Source organism: Leptonychotes weddellii, chromosome 13 (genome assembly GCF_054177405.1).
Source record: "Leptonychotes weddellii isolate Sample4059 chromosome 13, ASM5417740v2, whole genome shotgun sequence".
Taxonomy (NCBI): domain Eukaryota; kingdom Metazoa; phylum Chordata; class Mammalia; order Carnivora; family Phocidae; genus Leptonychotes; species Leptonychotes weddellii.
The window spans coordinates 56,321,166-56,343,126 of record NC_138381.1 but is presented as its reverse complement, the minus strand read 5'-3'; the positions used below and the strand labels follow the sequence as shown (position 1 = coordinate 56,343,126).

The following is a 21,961-nucleotide window of genomic DNA, read 5'->3' as shown; positions in this document are numbered from 1 at the left end:
GGGTGGAAGCCCGCCCTACTGCTTGCCAGCCGAGGTGCTTGGCCCCTGTGCGCCTCGGTGTCACCACCTCTGTCTGGAGACGAGGCAGAACCCACGTGGAGGGGGTGTGGCGCGCAGAACGCATCACGTGTGGGGGCTTAGGAACCATAGTAAAGTCTCCCCTGGTGATCCCCCTGCCCCTCAAGGCCGCGCCACACACTCAGCAGGCATGTGCTGCGCACCCCGCGCACCTTCCGAGCAGGGATGATCTCAGGGCTGGCTCCTGGCCCACCGTGAAGAGCCTTCGTGCACGCTCAGCAGTTTGTGAGTGGGTCCTCCCCGGTGGGCAGGTGGCGCTGTCCCCTGTCTCACTGCAGCACTGCTGTGGCAGGCCTTGGCTCCGGGCCAGAGCTGCCATTTCCTCTCTTGTAATCTCTGTACCTCTGTTAATAAGTTACACACATAGGCTCTAAATAATAAAAACACGAGCATCCATCTTTCAGAAGTTTTACTAGTTCCGCAGGATGTAGATGGATTAAAAAGTTGGGGTTAACAGTTGACTTTGTTAAAAATTATTATTATTCATTAATGTGTGCTTAGAAGGTGGGTACCCCAGCATCTGAAGGCTGTAGATCCTGTGGAACAGGTCATAGGTCTTACGTAAGGCCAGCCATACAGTAGGGCAGGAGTCTTCCCGGCCCGGGGGTGGGGGGTGGGTCCGCCTGGTGAGGAGACATGTGGGCTGGCCCACCTCAGGGAGATGCAGGCTCCCACTGGCTACTCTGCCTTTGCCTGCTGCACAACCACCGGGGCCTCACTTTCTCATCTGTGGGAGGCAGGGGCTGGTCCCTTTATCCCAGTGGCACTTCCAGCTCTCATCCCCTGCATTTCTGTTTGAGGAGAGTGCTGGCCAGTACCCATGTGAAGAGAAAAGGAGGGCCAAGGAGTGGGCTCGGGAAGCAGTGGGCTTGCTGGTGGAGTGGCCAGAGAGCCAGCTGTTGGGGCAGTGAGGGCAGTGTGGGCGGGGAGCCCTTCTGTTCACCCCCGCCAGGCTTGCAGGGAGCAGACATGGGGAATTCTGCCATCTCATCAACCAGATTTCACCTGAGAATGAAATCTACTTTACCAAAATGCATTCAGCAGCCAGTCTTTACTGCCAAGTCAGTCAAAGGCCTTACCGAAATGAGAGGAGTCCCTGAATGTGTTTGTGCCTTGGGCTGCATCTGTGTCTTAGAGAAACTTGCATTTCACAGCATATGTGGTCTTACAGGCAGAGCTTGCTTCTTGAGCCTCAGTTTCCCCATTTTTCTGGGGTGATTTCTGACCTCTGCTCAGATGCAGCATATCTAATTGCATTTTGGAGTAAGGATCCTAATTTAGGGGACAACCCCCTTCCCGCCCTTCATGTTTCCTAGGGAAGTGCCCGACAGGATGGCATCACTATGAAGGCACGGCCAGCTGCTACCGGGTCTACCTGAGCGGAGAGAACTACTGGGACGCTGCGCAGACCTGCCAGCGCGTCAACGGCTCCCTTGCCACCTTCTCCACCGACCAGGAGCTGCGCTTCGTCCTGGCCCAGGAATGGGACCAGCCAGAGCGGAGCTTCGCTTGGCAGGACCAGCACAAGTGAGTCCTGAGGTGGGGCTCCTGGGCCTGAGGTCAGGCTGCCGCCCAGCAAGCAGGATGCCCACCGAGGCCATGGCCTCTGGCCACCCATGACACTCCACAGGCTTAGCTGGCCAGCATTTGGGGGAAGGGCAGCCCCATCCACTGGAAACAAATAGAGATCTGGGGTTTAGAGCAGGCATCAGGATGATGTTGGGAGCTCTTAGACGGGCAGGGATGAGCTGCCACATTGTATCACCTCGGGCCAGTCCCCTTCATTGGCTCCCATCTGGGTTCAGCTGCAGCTGTGTTGGGAGGGGCTGTTTGATGGGGCTTCGTGGGCCTGGCAGGAAGGCCATGCAAGTGGGTGGGGGTTCCTTCCGAGAAAGAGGAGAACTTTCAGGCCTTATGCTCAGTGCTTCCCATCGGCACACTTGTTCAGTCTTCCCAGAAACCACAGGAGGCCAGTGGGTGAACACGTAACTGCAGACACGCACTAGCTGGGGCATGCCCAGGTTCCAGCCCACGCAGTCTGGCTCCAGAGCCTGGCTCTTGACCCCAAGGCTCTGTGACGTGGAGAAAATGTGGCAGTTGCGGCCAGCTGCCAGCATCTCCCGGCCCAGAGTTTCCAGGGTCTTGTTGGGGGGCAGGTGTGTGCTGAGGACTGTGGTGGTCCTCCCCTGGAGGTGGTGTCCTGCTGGCTCTTCCACGCAGCCAGGGGGTAGGGGAATGGATTGTAGGGGTTGCCAGATGGCCAGCGCTCCCTCTCAGGGATGCCACGCTGCTGTAGGAGCACAATGGCAGTGGCAGGTGGAGAGCGAGCCTTCATTTTGAGACCCTGGCTGGGTTCAGGCTCCACCGTTAATACCCTGTGATGTTGGCAAATCACAGTCACCTTGCTGTTTTTCCTTCTACAGCTACAAAGTGAGAAAAATAACTTGTAGATCACAGGGTGATTGTGAGTCCATGGAGAAGCAAGAGGGTTCAGCCCACTGGGTGGGGAAGCACCCTGTCTCCCCAGGGTGGGCGTGTGCATGGCAGTAGGCTTAAGGGACAAGAGTGGCATCGATCCAGATCTCCCATGGTGGCATTGGGCATGCTGACGGGCATCTCCAGGACTGTGGCTGGAAGGCTGGGGTGAGAGGCACACACTCAGCAGGTGGTTGTGGCAGTCGGCCAGGACCACAGGCGTGGCCCTGTCAGTGCTGTGATGTGCGTGCTCAGGAGCACACTGCAGGTCTGGGGCGAGCTGCCTCGAAGCGGAGACCAAGTGGGAGACCATGAGCATGGTTTTACCCAACACTGCACTGTAGACTCGCACAGGTTTGTGTTTTATTGAGATGTAATTCACATACCATAAAATTCACCCCTTCAGAGTGTGCCATTCTGTGGTTTTAGCATATTCAGCAAGAGTTGTATTCACGGGGCTGTATATACCCCAAGAGTAAGATTGCTCTTGCATAGAATGTGAAAACTGTATTGGATCAGCCAATAAGAATGGCCTTGGCAGGATTTACCCAAGATACAACTTTTTCTGACCTGTGAATTTATTGTTTAGACTTCTAATACATTTTATTAAAATTAAGTATCAAAACTTAAAAAATCATTACTGCTTTACAAGCTTGGTATTTGAAAGGTCACTATAACTCTAAGGTGTCCACATTCATACCCCGTCCATGGCTGTCTCCCTGCTGTGCTGAGGTCTGCTGCCTTTCACCCTCCTGCAGGCTGTGGGTCGGCTACCAGTATGTCATTGCCAGCCGGAACCGCTCCTTGGGTCGCTGGGAGGTAGCCTTCAAGGGTAAGTCTTTCTGGTCGTTCAGAAGAGTTGTTGGGTTTGCAGTTGGGGTGCGGGGCATCATCCTGACTAGGAAGATATTGCTAGGGGCTCCCCACTTCCCCCCACCCTCTCCCTAGCAGTGCCTAGTGCAGGGCTCATGGAGAGGAATGGGCCCCAGACTGTGGGGAGCACCGTGATGATGGGCGGGCACCCCAACACCCTTCTTTCAGGCCCTGTGTGGGGCTAGAGCCTTCTCTGGAATCTGTGCTTCCTTCTCACTGGGCCATATTTCTAGACTGTCCATTTTCCCTTTAAGTGAAGGCCTTTAATTGAGGTATAAAAATGAACATACAGAGTGTGCAGCTGACAGAGAGGGAGGGATAAGTCTTCTAGGATAGAGACATCAGAAGTAGAATCCGAACTAGAAGGAAAGCCATCAGGCAGATGGAATTAAAATAGATAAGAGTGTGTATGTGTATGTACATGTGTGTTGCTTTAAGGATTTTATGCTGAGTTGCTTGAAAATGCCAGCGTAACGTAAAGGAAGCATGTCTGGTGTGGGCAGCTGAGTCCTGCCCCCTGCCTGTCCCTGTCCCTCCCCTCCTGCCCCATTGCCCTGGCACTGGCATGTTTCACCCAGGCCCTGGATGTGGCCTCTCCACTTGCTGCCTGAGCTATGTTCCCGTGCCCTGTCCCCTTTTCAGGCCTTGCTTTGGGGCTGCTGTTTGGGCCTGTGGTTTGAGCTTGGGTCCTATTTTCCCCCAGACATGTCCCAGTCCCATTGTGGATGTCTTAAGTATCTCTGAGAAGGACAAGTGAGGAATGGTGGTCCCAGGGACCCCAGAATTTTGCTCTGTCCACCTCACTGTGGAGAATGAAGGAATTGACCTCAGAGCCCACCTGTTTCGCAGCCTGAATGGCCTTGAGGCAGGCTGTGTTTTTACATAGAGTGGGTGAAGGCACAGACAGGATCAGTATTCAAAAGCCCCAGGCAGCTGGCTTCCCTGGAGAGAGGCAGGGTCTCACGGGACAGGGGTGCTAAGCCTGGCAGCTGGAAAGGGGCAGGGAGCAGAGATGGTGACTGCAGAGGCCCCAGCAGAGGGGCCACACCTACCAGTCTTTGCTCCTGCTTGGGAAGTCACCCCATTCTTGTGTCCTCCAAATATCCTATTGAAAGCATGTCCCATATTTGCAAACTTGGTCTTTCCGAAGAGTTGTGAGTGTAATGCGTAGATGTCCCACCAGAGTAGCAGGTAAGTAAAGAGCTTTTGGGTTTCCAGGCCCAAATACCTTGCAAAGGGTAAATCTAGTAGTTCCTCATTGCCCTAATCACAGCCATTGGTGGTGAATCCTAGGCCAAGGCCCACTGCCCTGACCCCAGCAGAGGGCGCTGGCCTTCGGGATAGTATAGACACTCCTGGATACTGTTACCTTCTTGAAATTGGCAGTTAAACAGAGAATACCCCAGTCTGCAGTGCATGATAGCATGTTCTGAGCTGGGGGGCGTGGGACCGTCATCCCTGGCGAGAATGGCAGAGGCCCCGGGTAGGCTCTAATGGCCGTGCTTGTCTCTGTGGCAGCACTGGGGCATTTGGAGGGCAGTCGTGAAAAATAAGTGTGTCAACACTGGCAGCAGTGGCTCAGTGTGCGAGGGACCCGAAGCAGGAGTGAGGCGCCCACACGGACGGTGCTGATGCCCTGATCTCCAGCAGCTTGGCGTGGGTGTGGGTGCAGCGTGGTGTTGGCTGCTTGTGCCCGCTTAAGTGAGACTTGGCAGTTCTGTTCGGGATTTAAATTAGTAGCCACAAAATGAATATGTGGCTAAAAAAGGTTCCTCTACTACAGGATAACTGGCCGGAATACTTGACACAGCTCAACATCATTTGTTCTGTTTTTTTGTATTTTGTCTTAGGTTTTTGTTTTTGTTTTGTTTTGTTTTTTTGTTGTTTTTGAGAGAGAGAGTGGGGCGGGGGAGGGACAGAGGGAAAGGGAGAAACAGAATCTCAAGCAGGCTCCACGCCCAGCACAGAGCCCGTCGTGGGGCTCCATCCTATGACCCTGAGATCATGACCTGAGCCAAAACCAAGAGTCAGACACTTAACTGACTGAGCCACCCGGGCACCCCTGTTCTGGGTTCAAAAAAATTAAAAGAAAAAAACATAAACTCACATGTAGCACATGAATTCTGATGCATCCTGGATTGGGAGGGGAGTTATAAAAACTTTAGGGCACAGTTAGGGAAGCTGAATCTGGATTTGTAGTAGAGGTTGACTCATGGGTTTTCAGAGGTGTGACCATAGTGTTGTGCTGTGGACGAACGTGTAGGGCGAGCTGCCATGATGCAGGACAGAGCTTCGTGGGAGTTCATTATTTTCTTCCCTCTGTTTTTGTGTCTATTTGAAAGTGTTCATACCGAAAGCATCTTAAAAGGTTTCTGCTAAGAAACTCCAGCGTGGGAGAATACTGAAAACACAGCCCCAGCAAACAAGCCGGTGGCAGAGCCCCTGCTTTTGCTTACGAAAGTTGCTGTTTGCGAGGTGCCACCTGCTTCAAAACTGGGGATCCGGCCGGGCCTGACAAGTGGGCCCAGAGGTGATGCATCACAAAGGCAATGGGAAGTAGATTTAAGTCTTTTGTCATTAATGGCAAACTCGCCCCAAAGGAAAGACTGCGTAAGAATATGAGCAATGGTGGTAGGAAGCCTCCACAAGAAGGTGTTTAAAACTATTCACTTCGGGCGCCTGGGTGGCTCAGTTGGTTAAGCGACTGCCTTCGGCTCAGGTCATGATCCCTGGAGTCTCTCTGAAATAAATAAATAAATAAAATCTTAAAAACAAACAAACAACAAAAAAAACTATTCACTTCATTTACATCTTGTCCAATGTTTTCATGTGTGTTTTATAACGTGTTGTGTATCGGCACAGTGGTGCCCGCAGAGTATTATCCATATATACACACTTCTTATCCGTGTATGCAGGCACCCCACTCCCCAGGTGCACTTTAAGTTTGGAGCTCTGCTTGTGAGAGGGCCTGCTCCCATGGCCTCTCCCCTTAGAGGGAGGCCCTGCCTCCGGCTTCTGTCTGCACAGCAGGTCAGCCCCACCCCAGGGTGCCGAGACCTTGATGTTGAGGTAGCACCCAGGGCCTGGCGTGCCCCGGAAGGTGGAGAGCTGCTGCCACCAGAGAACACGGGTGCCACTTTTATAACATTGGTGACCGAAGTTTGAAAAGAGATCTGTGTTCTCCAGATGGAATCATCCCCATTTTCCCATAAGCCACTCCCCAGGGCCCCAACATCATTGTTGTTAACAGTGTCATTTCAGTTTCTGGTTATGATACATGATACTTATTTTAAAATACAAAAATGGAAGCATACTGCATGTTTGATGTGTCCACGTTGTGTAACTTGCTTATTTAAGACCTGCTCAGTCCGGCGTCTTGGCCCCCATTATCCCCCCATCTCAGCATGCCCACCTCTAGGGGCTCACTTCCGTCACAGGTGGGCTGAGGCCACACATGCCACTTAGGAAGCCCTTTGTGGTCTCCATCTTCTTGGCCCTGGTGCCCACACCCGGGGAGTGTGACCCTCTTGTGTGCCCCCTGACCCGTCCTGATCTAGAATCTTCTGTCAGCAGTGAGGAAGGGGGCGGCGGGGGGAGGATCAGGGCTCAGGCGGGCCTAGAAGGCACAGTGCAGAGACCCTGCCCTCTGGGTGAGGAGACTGTCAAGCTGGAGTGGAGTCAGCTGGGGTCAGGCCATAGTTCTGCTGAAGGAAGGCAGCCCTGAGAGTGGGGTTGCTGCCTCCAGTAGAGGGGCATTTGGGAGGATCCCCATGGCCCCTTGTGGGCCCCAGGGCAGGCCCGTTCGGTGGGGACTGTGGTAGCATACAGGAAGGTGAGACCCTGCCTCGAGAGGCGGACAGCCTGCTGCAGGATGGGGGGTGCCGGCCGAGGAAATTCCGTGTTGTACGTGGCCGTGTGTGGCCGGCTAAGTACAGCTCGTGTGCACAGGGAGCAGTTGCCGCCACCCCCACCCACCCCCACCCACCCCCATCTCCTCACACAGCTGTCTGAGGGTCCTCTATTTTCCCCCCTCCCACCCTCGTGGCTCCTGCTCTCAAGAAAGGCTGCAGCAGCCTTTCCCTCTGCCCTCCCTCCAACACCCCACAGCCCTCCTCTCTAGCCACATGCCTCCTCTGCTGCTGCTGGAAGCCCTCCCTGGGATGCTCCTTCCCCAGGTCAGGGCTCGCTCTGGAGCAGGGCAAGGTAGCACAGCTGGCCTGGTCCTGGCTGGCGCCTGGGACGGCTCAGGGATTAGGTGGAGCCCACTGAGTCGAGCCGCCTGGACCACACGAACAATGGGGTTTATGGTGAACACCGGCTTCCCTTGATGAGCCTGGAATCGAGGTGCCCGGGGGGCTCCTCTGGGCAGAAATGCCACACCCATATGGCTGTAGCTTGCAGCTAGCAAAGGCCCACACCCTCTTGCAGGTGGGAGAGTGCTCGGGAAGTCTGGCCTGGATGCCCCCAGACTCCGCCTGAGCTGTCCCCTTCTCTTGCTGCTGGTGTGTCATGCTGTGTTGCTGTAATAAATCTTAGCCATGACTGCAGCTAGAAGCTGGGCTCCTTGAGTCCTTCTAGCAAAGCAGCACGCCTGTGTGTAGTGTGGGACTCCCAACACAAGCCTTGTCACCCCTCCCCTCCGTTCTCTGCTCCCGAGGCACTGCTCCAAGGTCTGCCTTCATCTCCATGTGCCAGCTTTCTCTTTACCTAGAACAGCCGTGACCTTCCAACATCACATACACTTCACTCACTAGGTCTCTTAGTCATCTGTTTCCACTCCCTCCCCCTGCCCTGATTTGAGCTCTGCAAGGCAAGGCTCGGTGCACCCTGAGTGCCTGTTTACAGGATGGGGCTTGTGGGCATTTGTTAAGTCAGTGGGGGAGATGATTAGGAGGCTCTGTTAGATGCCTGGGGCTGCCCTAACAGAGTACCACAAACTTCTGGCTTAACACAAGTTTATTTTCTCACAGTTCTGGGGACAGATCCAGAATCAAGGTGTCGGCAGGGTTGCCCTCCCTCCAGAGGCTCCAGGAGAGTTCCTCCTTTGCCAGTGCATAGTGGCTCCTGGCGGTCCTTGGCTTGTCACAGCCACACTCCAGGCTCTGCTCATTTTCCACATGTTCCTCTGTGTCTTCTCCCTTGTTGTAAGGATACTGGTCCTTGGATTTAGGACCCACCCCAAATCCCAGATGATTTAATCTCGAGAGCAAAATAAGGTCACATTCTGAGGTTTCAGGTGGCCATGAATTTTGGGGGGATGCTCCTCAACCCACTGCAGAAGCTAATTGAAGACCACACTGAGTGTGTTGGGGATTTAGCTGCTGGCAGAGAAAGAATGGCTCCATTTTTGGGAAAATAGAGTATGAGGTGCCATAGAGAGGGCACATAAGATGAAGGCTTGAAAGGAACTAAGTTTGGCAAAGAGGAAGTGATCTTCTTAGTCATTGGTTTCAAGAAACTGCAGTCAGGGTAAATAGGGCTTCTGACCAGCACAGAGCGAGGAGGCCCAGGTAGTCCCAGGTAGTCCCATGGGCACCAGCGGGTGGGAGGAGCTCGCTCCACTCTGCCCTCCCTGTGCCCTCCGTCTTTGCATGGCTTGCTGGGGCCTGAGCCACCCTTACCCCACCCTACCCTCCACTTTCAGCTTGGCTCAGGCAGGTTCCACGCGGCTGTGGGCAGGACAGGGGGTGGGGACCAGGTGCAAGGACTCTACCCTGAGAGGTCACAAGAGTTTTGCAGTTATGCACTGACATTGTGCTCTGGGCTGGTGACTAGACTCAGGGCTAAAGACTTTTCTTTTTTTTTTTAAGATTTATTTATTTTAGAACATGAGCAGGAGGGGCAGAGGGAGAGGGAGAGAGAATCTCAAGCAGACGCCACACTGAGTGCAGAGCCTGATATGGGGCTCAGTCCCAGTACCCTGAGATCATGACCTGAGCTGAAACCACGAGTTGGATGCCCAACCAGGTGCCCCTGAAGACTTGTTTGTTTTTTATAAAGGACAGGATGAATCTATTCCATTTTCAGACCATGAGACAAGAAGCCAAATAGTGAAGAAAACAGTTTTTAAGAAGGGAGGCCTCTCCCATCTGAAGGAGAAGAAGAGGGCACACAAGGGTTACAGGAGGCCTCATTGGGGAACAGGGGCTGGATGACACTGTGCTCATGGCAGGGCCCACTCTTAGCATTAGAGGCAGTCTCCCCAAGTGGTGTAAGAAGACCCCCCACCCCTGCCCTCCCTCCACGGTCCTCCTGTGAGTCTGACCACTGGGGCCCCAGTATCCCCTAGCAGGCGTGCACTGACATTGACTGTGCCTGTCGGCTGGCGACTGGGCTTCTATCCCATCATGCTTCCTCAGAGTCCCATCTTCCTGCCCTTGTCAGGGAGCTGGGAGGCCATGTTCCCAGCGTCTAAAGGATGAGGCCCCCCCTCCAGACTCGCTGGCTCTTTAAAACTGACCTCCATGCTTAGTATTGGGAGGAAATAGAGTTCAAAAGGCATGCATGGGAATGCCTTGTTGCTGTCAAAGGGTAAACCGCACTGTCATCTTAATAAAATGAGGGTATCTCCGGTGACCCGCGTCCGGGTTAGCCTCAAGGCATCTTTTGGTGGTCCAGTGTCGGAGGGTTCTCTGAGGTAGAGAGTGGGCTCTGGGAGCTGGCTGTGCTGTGCCCCAGATATGGCCAGAGTCCCACCTCCTGGGACATTGCAGAAGAGAGGCTTAGAGGTTCCTGGCCCCCTCTCCCTGCACTCCGGCACCCCCACTCTGGCCTGCTAGGGCAGGACGATTTCTGATTGCCTGGTCCCCAGCTTGGAAGGCAGAAGTTCAGTGAGTGACGGAGTTTCCCTGGAGCTGGGGCTTTCCAGTTCACCCGGCCAGCTGATACCCCTGCTGGGCTGTCGGAGCCACGATTCTGTCGGAGTTGTATGTCCCGGCATGTGCAGTGGGTGCCTTTTTGAGCCCTTCTCCATTTACCAGTTGATACCCTGTTGTAAGAGAGGATCCCCCCGCCCTTGTTTATTTGTTGTTTATCCATATGAGCTCAGACATTTTAATCCACTGTGTTCTGGCCCGTTACTTTATTCTTCGTGTTGCCCAGAGCAGTGCTCATGGGAACTAAGGGAGGCTGTGAATGAATGCCGTACCTGCAGTGTGCACCGAGCACGTGGCGGCCCACAAGCCCTTTGACTGATGGTCTGGTTTGGGGGGTCTTGGTCCCCATGAGGACTGGACATGATTGGTATGTTGACAGCATGTGATTTTCCCCCCAGGTTCCTCAGAGGTGTTCCTGCCCCCAGACCCCATCTTCGCGTCGGCCATGTCGGAAAGCGACAGCGTGTTCTGCGCCCAGCTCCAGTGCTTCCATTTCCCCACCCTCCGCCACCACGACCTGCACAGCTGGCATGCCGAGAACTGCTACGAGAAGTCTTCGTTTCTCTGTAAAAGAAGTAAGCCACCGTGGCCGTGACTCCTAGGGAGCTGTAAAGAAGTGCTTCTCATGAGTACATGAATACGGCTCTCTGATTTCTGGACCTTGGCGTCAACCTTGAGTAGCCTTTGACCTCACGGTGCACCAAGGCAGACAGACCCCTGTATCGCGGTGGGGCGGCAGGAGCTCCTTGCCTGGCTCACACCCCTCTCTGGACGCACACCGCCGCCGTGGGGGGAGGGCAAGAGCTGGGCAGCAGTCTATGTCTGTGAGCCCTCGTTCCTCTTTCCCAGGATAGAGGTGGTAATTCCTGCCCTCCACACCTCGTTGTTGTTCGGAGATTAAATGAGAATGGTGACGGAGGACTTGCCACATCTTGTGGTGTCTTGGAGCCTCTGACTCCCCTGGTCACGCACCTGCACTCTCCTTGGATCTTTCCAAGACTGCCCGCTCTGCATCTGGGCTGCTCCCCCGGCTCCATCTGTGATCCTTCCCTGTCCCTCTGCCTGCTCCCTCGCTCATATTCCACATTGAGGCCTCCTCTGGCTTCAGGGACACACAGTGTGTTGTCCTTATGGAGGGCAGGGACCCTCGTCCAGGCCCCTCTGCAGTGGGAGGAGGGATGAATTGCACCCAGAGGCAGCATGTAAGGCAGGCTGGGTGGCAGCCGATGGTCTGAGCGCCATGCCATTAATTTGGACCATCATTCCCTTCCCTCCTGATGGGTCATTCATCAGGGGTTCATAGATGTTTGAGCCTATTTCTGGACTCCATTCTGACCCTTGGCTGTTTGTCAGTCCCGTGCTGATACCACACCGTCTTTACAGGAGCTTCGGGATACATCCTCCTGGCCAGTGCTGGGCTTCCCTGCCTTGCTCTTGCCCCTTCTGTTGCTGACTCTCAACATTCTTTTCTCACCTGAATTTTAGGATCCATTTTCTGAGCTCCATTATTAGAACGCTTACCTCGGTGGATTCTGCTAGGTTTTCTATTTATGCATTTTTGTGTCTTCTTTCAAATCTTTGACTTTTTATTTCTTTACGTTTTTTTCCCCTGGTGTTCCTTTACTTGCTAAGGGCTCAGTGTAGTGTTGATTAGAAGTGCTGGTAGTGAGCATAATCTTATCTTCCTAGCCTCAAAGGGAAAGCTTTCAGTGTTTCAGCATTAAATATGGCACTTTCTTTAAGATTGAGAAAATACAGGATGCCTGGGTGGCTCAGTTGTTAAGCGTCTGCCTTCGGCTCAGGTCATGATCTCAGGGTCCTGGGATCGAGCCCCACATCGGGCTCCTTGCTCAACAGGGAACCTGCTTCTCCGTCTGCCTGCCACTCCCTCTCCTTGTGCTCTCTCTCTCTCACTCTCTCTCTGACAAATAAAAAAATCTTAAAAAAAAAAAAGATTGAGAAAATACCTTTTTGAGGTTAAGGAAGGACCTTTCTGTTCCTACTTTGCTGGGAATTTCTACATTACAAAAATGTAAATGGTTTTTTGCACTTATTGGGATCATGTGGCTTTTTTTCTTTACTGATTTATATTACTATTTTGCTTATATGATTTTATTTATCATTCACTTTTTTACATTAGTAGATCTCTGATATTAAATCATCATCAGGGTTTTTTGCATATATATTGCTGGCTTTGCTTGGCTGATATTTTATTTAGGATTTTTGAAACTCTTTAAAGAAATTAGCTTGTCCTAGGGGCGCCTGGGTGGCTCAGTCATTAAGCGTCTGCCTTCAGCTCAGGTCATGATCCCAGGGTCCTGGGATCGAGCCCCGCATCGGGCTCCCTGCTCTGCGGGAAGCCTGCTTCTCCCTCTCCAACTCCCCATGCTTGTGTTCCCTCTCTTGCTGTGTCTCTCTGTGTCACATAAATAAATAAAATCTTAAAAAAAAAAAAAAAAGAAAGAAAGAAATGAGCTTGTCCTGTTATGGTCCTTTTCTTTGCTTTCCTTGACTAGTTTTTGTATCACATTTATATTCGATTTATGAAATGAGTTGGGAAGTGTCTAAGTCTCTTTGCACTAGTTGGGGATGATCTTGTCCTTGAGTGTTTAGTAGACCATACCCTATAGAACTATCTGGGCCTGGGAGGCGGGGGACTTTGTAACTTGTTATTTAGATACACAGTTGATACTCGAACAACATGGGTTTAAATCCACTTACATGTGGATTTTTTCAGTAAATACAGTACACTGTTGTGAATGTATTTTCTTTTCCTTATGATTTTCTTAATACTTTTTCTCTAGCTTATTGTAAGAATACAGTATATAATACATATCAAATACAAAATATGTGTTAATTGACTGTTCATGTTATCTGTTATCAGTTACTGTTTGGGTCAACAGTAGACTATTAGTAGTTACATTTTTGGGGAGTCAACAGTTATACATGGATTTTCAACTATGCAGAGGTCAGCGCCCTTAACCCTTGCTTTGTTCAAGGGTCCACTGTAATTTCGAACTTAGGGAAGAGTTGTGGTAATGGTATAAAGAACTTCCTCTCATATACCCCCTACACAGATTCACCAATTATTTGTATTTTGCCACATTTGCTTATCATTTTTTCTCCGCATATTTATTCTGATCCATTTGAGAGTAAATTGAAGATATTGTACTCTAGAGGTCTAAATATTTGGTGTGTTTCCTAAGAACCAGGACACAGTCTTACATAACCACAATTATGAAAATCAGGACATTTAACATGAGTGTAGTGCTAAACAGTAATCTGCAATTTGTTATGACAGTTTTGTCAGTTGTTTCAATAATACACCTTATAGCTATTTTTTTTTCCTGGTCCAGGATCCAGTCCAGAATCATGCATTGCATTTAGTTGCAGTGTTTCTTTTTCCTTTTTGTCTTTTAGTCTGAGTAATTTCTATTGACGTGTTTTACTAATTCTTTCCTTATCTTTCTTGAGTCTGCTTATGAGCCCATTGATGGCATTTTTCACCTGTTTGGTTTTGACATTTTGTGTGTTTTTCATTTCTAGCATTTCTATTAGATTCTTTTTATTTATTTATTTTATTTTAAAAAAAGATTTTATTTATTTATTTCTCAGAGAGCGAGAGAGAGAGAGAGCACAAGCAGGGGGAGGGGCAGAGGGAGAAGGAGAAGCAGGCTCCCTGCTGAGCAGAGAACCCCACACTGGGGCTTGATGCCAGGACCCCTGAGATCATGACCCAAGCTGAAGGCAGCCGCTTAACCAGCTGAACCACCCAGGCATCACTATTTGATTCTTTCTTGAGTTTCCATCTCTCTGCTGAATTTTTCATCTCGTATATTATCTGCCTTTTGCATTAGAGCTTTGAACATATTCATCATAGTTATTTTAAATTTTCTGTGGGATGGTTCCTTTATTTGAGTGTAGTTTTGTTGATCTAGTTGTCTCTGGAGTTTTTGTGGGTTTTTTATTTTTTCTGGCTTTTTGTATGCCTTGTAATATTTTGTCGAAGATCAGACAACTTGTGTAGGACAGTAGAGATTGAGTTCAGTAGGTGGTTTTGGTACATGGAAAGAGGCTTGCCTTTCCTTCTGATAGGACTTGTGTGTAGGGAGGGTCTTTACTGCAGTGGTGGTGTGGGGGTCAGTATTGGCAGGTTTTGGGCTGGGCTGTGGGTATCCTCCATGCAGCCCACCCTTCGTATTCAGTAGCTGCCTTGTGTCTAGAGTGGAGCTGGTTTTCCAAAGGGCTCTTCTTTCTTTTTTTTTTTTTAAGATTTTATTTATTTATTTGACAGAGACACAGCGAGGGAGGGAACACAAGCAGGGGGAGTGGGAGAGGGAGAAGCAGGCTCCCGCTGAGCAGGAAGCCCGACGCAGGGCTCGATCCCAGGACCCTGGGATCATGACCCAAGCCGAAGGCGGACGCTCAACGACTGAGCCACCCAGATGCCCCCCAAAGGGCTCTTCTTAATGTCTGCTCTGCCCTCTGCTTTAGGTCTTCCCTTAGGGCCACTCTTGAGAGAGTCTGTCTCTTGCAGCTGTCTTAATGTGTGTGGCCATCACCAGCATCTGTCCTGCCTCCAGCTGAAGTGTGGATCCATCACGGGGTTTTCACCAGTGCCCTAAAGGCTCCCGGTGTGCTCTGATTGGAAGCAGTTGGCGTGGGAAGCTGGGGGCAGGCTAAATAACTACAAGCCAGGCAATTAAGGCAATTGGTTTGAGGGGCATATTTGGCTTTCTCTGCTGGGTCCTGCCTTGGAAGTGTGGAAAAAACAGGGAAGCTCATAGTCATCGACCAAATCCTAAATGTTTTGGGCTGGTCGCCGCAGAGGTGGTGGGTCAGAGCTCTCTGTTGTCATATATGGCCTAGCCATTGTCTATATATTTAGTCTCTTAGATACATCATCTGATGAGGCATGTGGTGTCGCTTTGCCCTGACATTGGTGACATTAGCTTTGATCCCTGGATTAAGGTTGTACCTGCCAGATTTCTGTACTGTGAAGTTCTAGTTTTTCCCGTTTTGAAATTAATAAGTAATATGTGAGGAGATCCTTTGAGGCCATGTAAAATTCCTGTTCCTCATCAAATTTGTACCTGCTGATGCTGGCATGTATTGGCAATTTTCTAACTCTGTCATTCCTTCCATATTTACTAGTTGGCATTCTATGGTAAGGAAGAGCATTCCCTTCTCCCCCATTTATTAATTTCTTTATTTGTATTAGAATGCACTCTTGGATTTTTATTATATAAGATAGGTTATAATTCATGAGTACCATTATTTTTATGCTTAATTTGACCCATTTATGCTGGCTTTTTTTTTTTTAATTGACATTTTTATTGAGATCCTGTAGGTTCAGATGCATTTAAAGGAAGTAAGACAGAGAGATCCCTTATACGTTTTGCCTGATTTCCCCAAATGGGAGCGTTTTGCAAAACTATAGTGTAATATCACAGCCAGGGTATTGACTTGGACACAATCCACTGATCTTATTCAGCTATCTCCAGTTTTACTTGTATTCATTTGCACGCATGTGTGTGTGTGTGTGAGAGAGAGAGAGAGAGAGGGATTTATAGAGTTTTATTACTTGTCTAGGTTCCTATAACTCAGTCAAGATATGAGTAGTTCCAGCACCATAAAGATCCTCCCTGTTATTCCTTTATAACCACACGCACTTGCAACCACTGTCTGTGGTGGTAGAATTCTCCAGTGAAACCACTTGGGCCTGAGATTTCTTTTGGGGTGAGTTTTTAAATTATGAATTCAACTTATATGATGGCTATAGGACTGTTCAGATTGTCTATTTCACGTTGAGTGAATTTTTGATATTTTCTGGTTTTCAAAGAATTGATCCATTTCTTGTAAGTACTCAGATTTATGGGCATAGAATTATTCATAGTGTTCTCTTTTTTTTTAAGATTTTTAAAAAAATTTATTTGAGAGAGAGAGAACATGAGAGAGGGGAGGGGTCAGAGGGAGAAGCAGACTCCCCGCTGAGCAGGGAGCCTGATGCGGAACTTGATCCTGGGACTCCAGGATCATGACCTGAGCTGAAGGCAGTCACTTAACCAACTGAGGCACCCAGGCGCCCCTCATAGTGTTCTCTTATTAACCTTCTTATGACTGCAGGATTTATAGCGATGTCCCCTATTTCATTCCTGATTTGTGTTTCTCCCATTTTGATTTTGTCAGTCTTGCTAGAGGTTTATCAATTTTGTTGATTTTCTTGAGAACCAGCTTTTTGTATCATTGATTTTTCTCTATTTTCAATTTCACTGATTATTGCTCTTTATTATTTCCTTCTGTTTGCTTTCTTTTTCTAGTTCATCTTGTACTTTCTGGACTCAGCCTTTTCCCAAAGAGCCTTAGAGGACCTGGACACTAGTTATGCTCATGGCTTTTACGCCCTTTCAGTGGACAGAGCTAAGACGTGTGTATGTGTGTGCGTGCGTGTGTGTGTGTGTGTGTGTATCTTGGATGTAGATTTTTGATACTAATTTAATTGTTTTAATGATTATAGATGTATTCAAATTTTCTGGTTCTTTTTCAGTCAGTTTGATAAGTCATATTTATCTAGGGCATTGCCTATGTGTCTGAATTTTCTACTTCATTCTCATACAATTCTCTTAGCATTCCCTTAGGATTTTTGAAGCATTCGTGTATATCATTATGACCTCCTTTTGATTTCTAATATTATTTATACCTTCTTCCTTTTTTCTTGATTAGTCTTACTGAAAATTTGGCTCTTTGATTCATCTTTGTGACTGACCAGCTTTGGGTAGTAATGGAGTCTCACTGTTGTGTATCTGTTTTCTGTGCCATTAATTTCTACTGTCAGTTTCCATCCTTTCACTTTTATTAGATTTACCCTTTTCTGGGGTGCCTGGGTGGCTCAGTCGGTTAAGCGTCTGCCTTCGGCTCAGGTCATGGTCCCAGGGTCCTGGGATCGAGCCCTACATCGGGCTCCCTGCTTCTCCCTCTTCCTCTGCCTGCTGCCCGCCCCCCCGCCCCGCTTGTGCTCGCTCTCTCTCTCTCAAATAAATAAATAAAATCTTAAAAAAAAAAGATTTACACTTTTCTTTTTCCACCTTCTAGAGTTAGACCCTTATCTCCTTAATTTTTAGTTTTTTTCTAATCTAAGGCATTAAAGTTTAATTTTCCCTGTACTTACAAACAATAAAGTACACAGATCTTAAGTGCAAGTTTGTTGAAATTGTACACATGTGTAACAGCTTCCCAAATCAAGATGTGGAATATTTCTAGCCCTCCAGAAGATGCCTCCTATCCTTTTGTAGTCAGTATATTCCCCCCTTCCAGGAAGTCATTCTTATCATAGATTAATCATAGATCGTATTTACTAATAGTCTCTAATTTAGTGGTTTATGTGTATTGTGATCAGATTAACATGATATTTATATGTTCTGTTGTTGTTAGGATTTTTGTTACTATTCCATATGTGCGTAAACACTTGGCCATAGGATTTTTTATACATTTATTAGCTCAGGCTTATTGATGGCATTGTTCAGGTCTGTTTGGACTGCATGGTATATCAATTGTTGAAAGAGATGTGTTTTAATCTCTCGCTGTGGATGTTGATTCATCCATTTTTCCCTGATAATTCTCTAATTTTAGCTTTATCTGTCTTGAGGTCATGTTATTGGGGGCGTAAGTACTCATAATTATTATATCTTCCTGAATTGAACCTTTTTATCATGATATAATGATCCCTTTTTATCCATACTAGTTTTTGTTGGTTTTGCTTAAAGTCTTACTTCTTTTCCAGTGGTAGCTGCAAAATGGTATTATGAGAAGAGGCTTAATAGATAGCCAGACTTTGAATCCAAGTTTGGCCTTGGACAAGTTTCTTGAGCTCTGTCCCTTGGGTTCCACATCAGGAAAAGGGGGTAGTAGAGCACCCACCTCACCATGTTGTTGGGAGAGATTGGTCAACATACATGCAGTGCAAAGAACAGTCCTTGGCATATAGAAAGCTCTCAATATATATGAACTGTTTTCATTATTATTACATAATATTTTTGGCTAGCTTCCTTTTAATATGCCTTTTTGTACTCTTTAATTAAGTCTTCAAGTTGATTTTGGCACTTTATTCTGTGCTGTTTACCCAGGATTTTTCTTCTTTTTTATCTTTTCCTGACTTATACGAGATTATCAACTTTTCTCTAGTCTTTTTTTTTCCTATACTGGTTCAGAAGTTCTGTTACATATGCCTGTCATGTTAGTGGTTACCCTTACATTTTTAAAGGGCATAATTGATTTATTTTTTTAAATCTAAAGACAGTGTCTCTAACTTCCTTCTTGTTAATACAAAGACCCTATATTGTGAGGCCAGTCTAAGATCTGAATTACAAATTTACAGAATTTGCTGCTTAGTAAGTAATTTCTTTTCTCCCTGATGGAGCCTGTAATTTCCAGTGGGCCAGTGCCACTTTGTGTACACTGATCGAGTGAGGAAGATCTAGACTGCAGAAGGGCCTAATTTCTACTCACCGTGCGAACCACCTTTTAAGAAGGCTTAAAAAGGGACATTGGGGGCATCTGGGTGGCTCAGTCAGTTAAGTGGCTGCCTTTGGCTCAGGTCATGATCCTGGAGTCCCAGGATCGAGTCCCACATTGGGCTCCCTGCTCAGTGCTTCTCCCTCAACCTGCTCTCATGCTCTCTCTCACTCTCTCTCAAATCAATAAAATCTTTAAAAAGGGGGGGGCATTGGGAGGATGGTTAAAACCAACCCTTATCTTTCTTACAATTCTGCAGAGCACATGCCCTGCGTCTGCAACTTGGGTATGCCTCCCCTTCCCTAGATGATGAATTCACGAGGGACCTCACAGGCTGCTGAGAACAAGTGTGCTTTTCAATGAATTATTTTATGGATATCAGTCAAAAAGTCACCATCAGCTGGAACTGGAAAGCAGAGGGTTTTGTTTTTGTTTTTGTTTTTTCCCCAGTGGCAGCCATTTCAGCTCAAAAGCTCAATTCTTGGAAGACACACTTCCCTGTGCACCTAAAAATAAAAAGTAAAAAAAACCCACCAGAAGCTCTATATTGCTTTAGCTTCAGTTGTTCCCCAGCTTCTGACTTACATGGACATATTGTCCATTATTTTAGTTTTACTTTGTTTTTATATTTCTTAAATGAATCACTTCTTGGTTTATGAAGCCAGCATTTATGTACCTTTCCTCACATGTTCATCAGTTTCTTTATTATTTCTTCTTGCATCCCACTTCTTTCTGGGTTCAGCTTTTTATTTCTCAAATACATTCTTTAGGAGCTCTTTGAGATGAGGTTGTGTTGTTAGTGCTACACTCTCTGAATGAAAAGTCTATTTTTTGTCCCCAATCCTGAATTTTCGTTTAGCTGGGTATAGATTTGTTGGTTAACAGTTACTTTTTCTCAAGACTTTGAAGATGTTATTTTATTGTTTCTGCCTGTTCCTTGCTCTGAACTATCATATGTCTTTCCTTCATTTGTTGGGTGTGTTATAAATTTAAAACTTCTTATCTTCCTGCTCCACAAACAGGCTGTGAGCACCCCGCCCAGATGGCCAGGTCCTGCAGGGTGATAAGGCTGGCCGCTGCCATAAGTTCTCCTTGCCCTCCCCTGACTGTGACCTAGTGAGAGTCAAGTGCTCCAGTGAAATCCGCCCCCATGCCTTTGCTTGTGCACTCCACCCTGACCCCCAATAAAGCACTTGCTGTGGGTCCTCGCTCCTTCTCTGCTTCCTATCCACTTGGTTGAGCGGCACCCTTAGTGTTCTTCCTGTGTGATCCCTCCTGGTGTGCAGTGAATCTGTCGGTCCAGGACCTAGGAGTATAATACACTTCGTTTTCCTGTGCCTCCCCTGGGTTCCCTTGTGGCCATCCTGACTGACCATTGCCTGAAAGAACACAGAACAGTAGGTAATTGTCCTCTCTTGTTGCTTTTGAGTTTCTCTTTGTTGATACACTGAGGTTTCATCACATTGTGTCTGGTTATTGATTTATTTTTATTGGTCCTTTTAGGACCCCTAGGGATTTATATGTTTTGTTAATAATGGGATGATCTCAGCCATCATCTCTCTTTTTTTTAAACAGCTTTATTAAGTTATAATTCACATACTTTACAATTCACCCATTTAAAGTGTACCACTCAACGCTTTTTAGTATATTCACAGGTGAGTGTAGCTATTACCACTAATTACATGTACATCTACATATACATTTTGCCATATACATTTTATTCAGATTAGCTTCAGATTGATACTAGGTTCATTTCAGTGATATGTGGAATGTTACCTCTTAAAACCCTATTCCCTTTCCTTCTTTCTGTGATATTATTATACACATTAGATCTGTTAGTGTTACAAACAAACAAAACATAGTTGTTAATTACCACCTCCAGTCATTTCCTTAGCCTAGAACAGCTTTGCTTCCACACACCTCCTTTGGGCTGTTATTGGCAAACACGGTCGTTACATTTCTATATGTTAGAAGCCCAGTACTATGTTATAAACACAGTATCTTATACAATTGCCTTTTCAATCAGTTGAGAGAAAAAAAATACTCATTTATATTGTCTTTCATAATTACATAATTATCTTTTCTAGTGCCTTTTGGTTTTTTGTATGGATCCAAATTCCTCTCTGAGGGTCACTTTCTTTTAGCCTTAAGAACTTCCTTTGGGGTGGGGCGCTTGGGTGGCTCAGTTGGTTAAGTGTCTGACTCTTGATTTTGGCTCACATCGTGATCTCAGGGTTGTGAGATAGAGCCCGCGTCAGGCCCTGTGTCAGGCTCCTCACTGGGCGTGAAGCCTGCTTAGGATTCTCCCTTTCCCTCTCTCTCTGCCCCTCCCTCCCCTCATGCTCACTCTCTCTCCCTCTTTAAAAAAAAAAAAAAAAAAAAAAACTTCTTGGGGGGAGAAAAGATCTTATAAGAATTGGTATTTCTTATAAGGCAAGTGTGAAAGCAACAAATTCTCTCAGGTCTTGTCTGTCTGGGGAAAGTCTTTATCTTGCCTTCAGGTTTTGAAAGCTAGGTTTGCTGGATATAGGATTTTTGCTTGACAGTTTTTTCTTTGAGCACCTTGAGTATGTTATCCCACTGCCTTCTCACCTCTGTTTTTTCTGCTAAGAAGTCAGCTGTTAGTCTTATGAGGGTTCTCTTATAAGTAACAAGTCATTTCTGGCTTGCCGTTTTTAAGGTTTTCACTTTTTCTTTGAGTTTAGCACTTTGCTATGATGTGTGTGTCTGACGTGTTTAGGCTCTTTGCATTTATCCAACTTGGAGTCTGTTGTGCTTCCTACACATATAGGTTTTTCCAGTGAATTTGGGAAGTTTTCAGCAGTTATTTCTTCAGATACTTTTTTCTGCTCCTTCTACTCTCTTCTCCTTTTGGTACTTCCATTTTGTGTATGATGGTGCACTCGATGGTGTCCCACGTTTCTCCAAGGGCTGCTAATTTTTCATCATTCTTTTTTTCTCTGTTCTAGCAGAGAACAGTTCTATGTGAGTTTCTTGCCCTGCATATTCCTGACCACATGAGCTTTGTAGATTTGATTCCAGTCTTAAGTGAGGCACAGACCCATGGTCGTGAGATTTCTGATGAGTTTTTTAGATATCTCTACTCCCTTTGGAGACTGAAACAAACTTCTTCTTTTTTTTTTTTTTTT

General features: G+C 47.5%; 1 protein-coding gene across 2 annotated transcripts in view; it reads left to right on the top strand.

Moving 5' to 3' along the window:
* The window catches only part of DGCR2 (DiGeorge syndrome critical region gene 2), an 83,259-nt gene that overhangs the window by 50,095 nt on the left and 11,203 nt on the right, over positions 1–21,961 (top strand). Inside the window, exons 4-6 of one of the 2 annotated variants that reach the window (XM_006744985.3) lie at positions 1,395–1,605; positions 3,312–3,385; positions 10,700–10,876. In XM_006744985.3, coding sequence (XP_006745048.1) covers positions 1,395–1,605; positions 3,312–3,385; positions 10,700–10,876 — 462 coding nt within the window. Of the gene's footprint in view, positions 1–1,387; positions 1,606–3,311; positions 3,386–10,699; positions 10,877–21,961 lie in introns of both variants that reach the window. The other variant, XM_081801603.1, reaches the window with a different exon arrangement.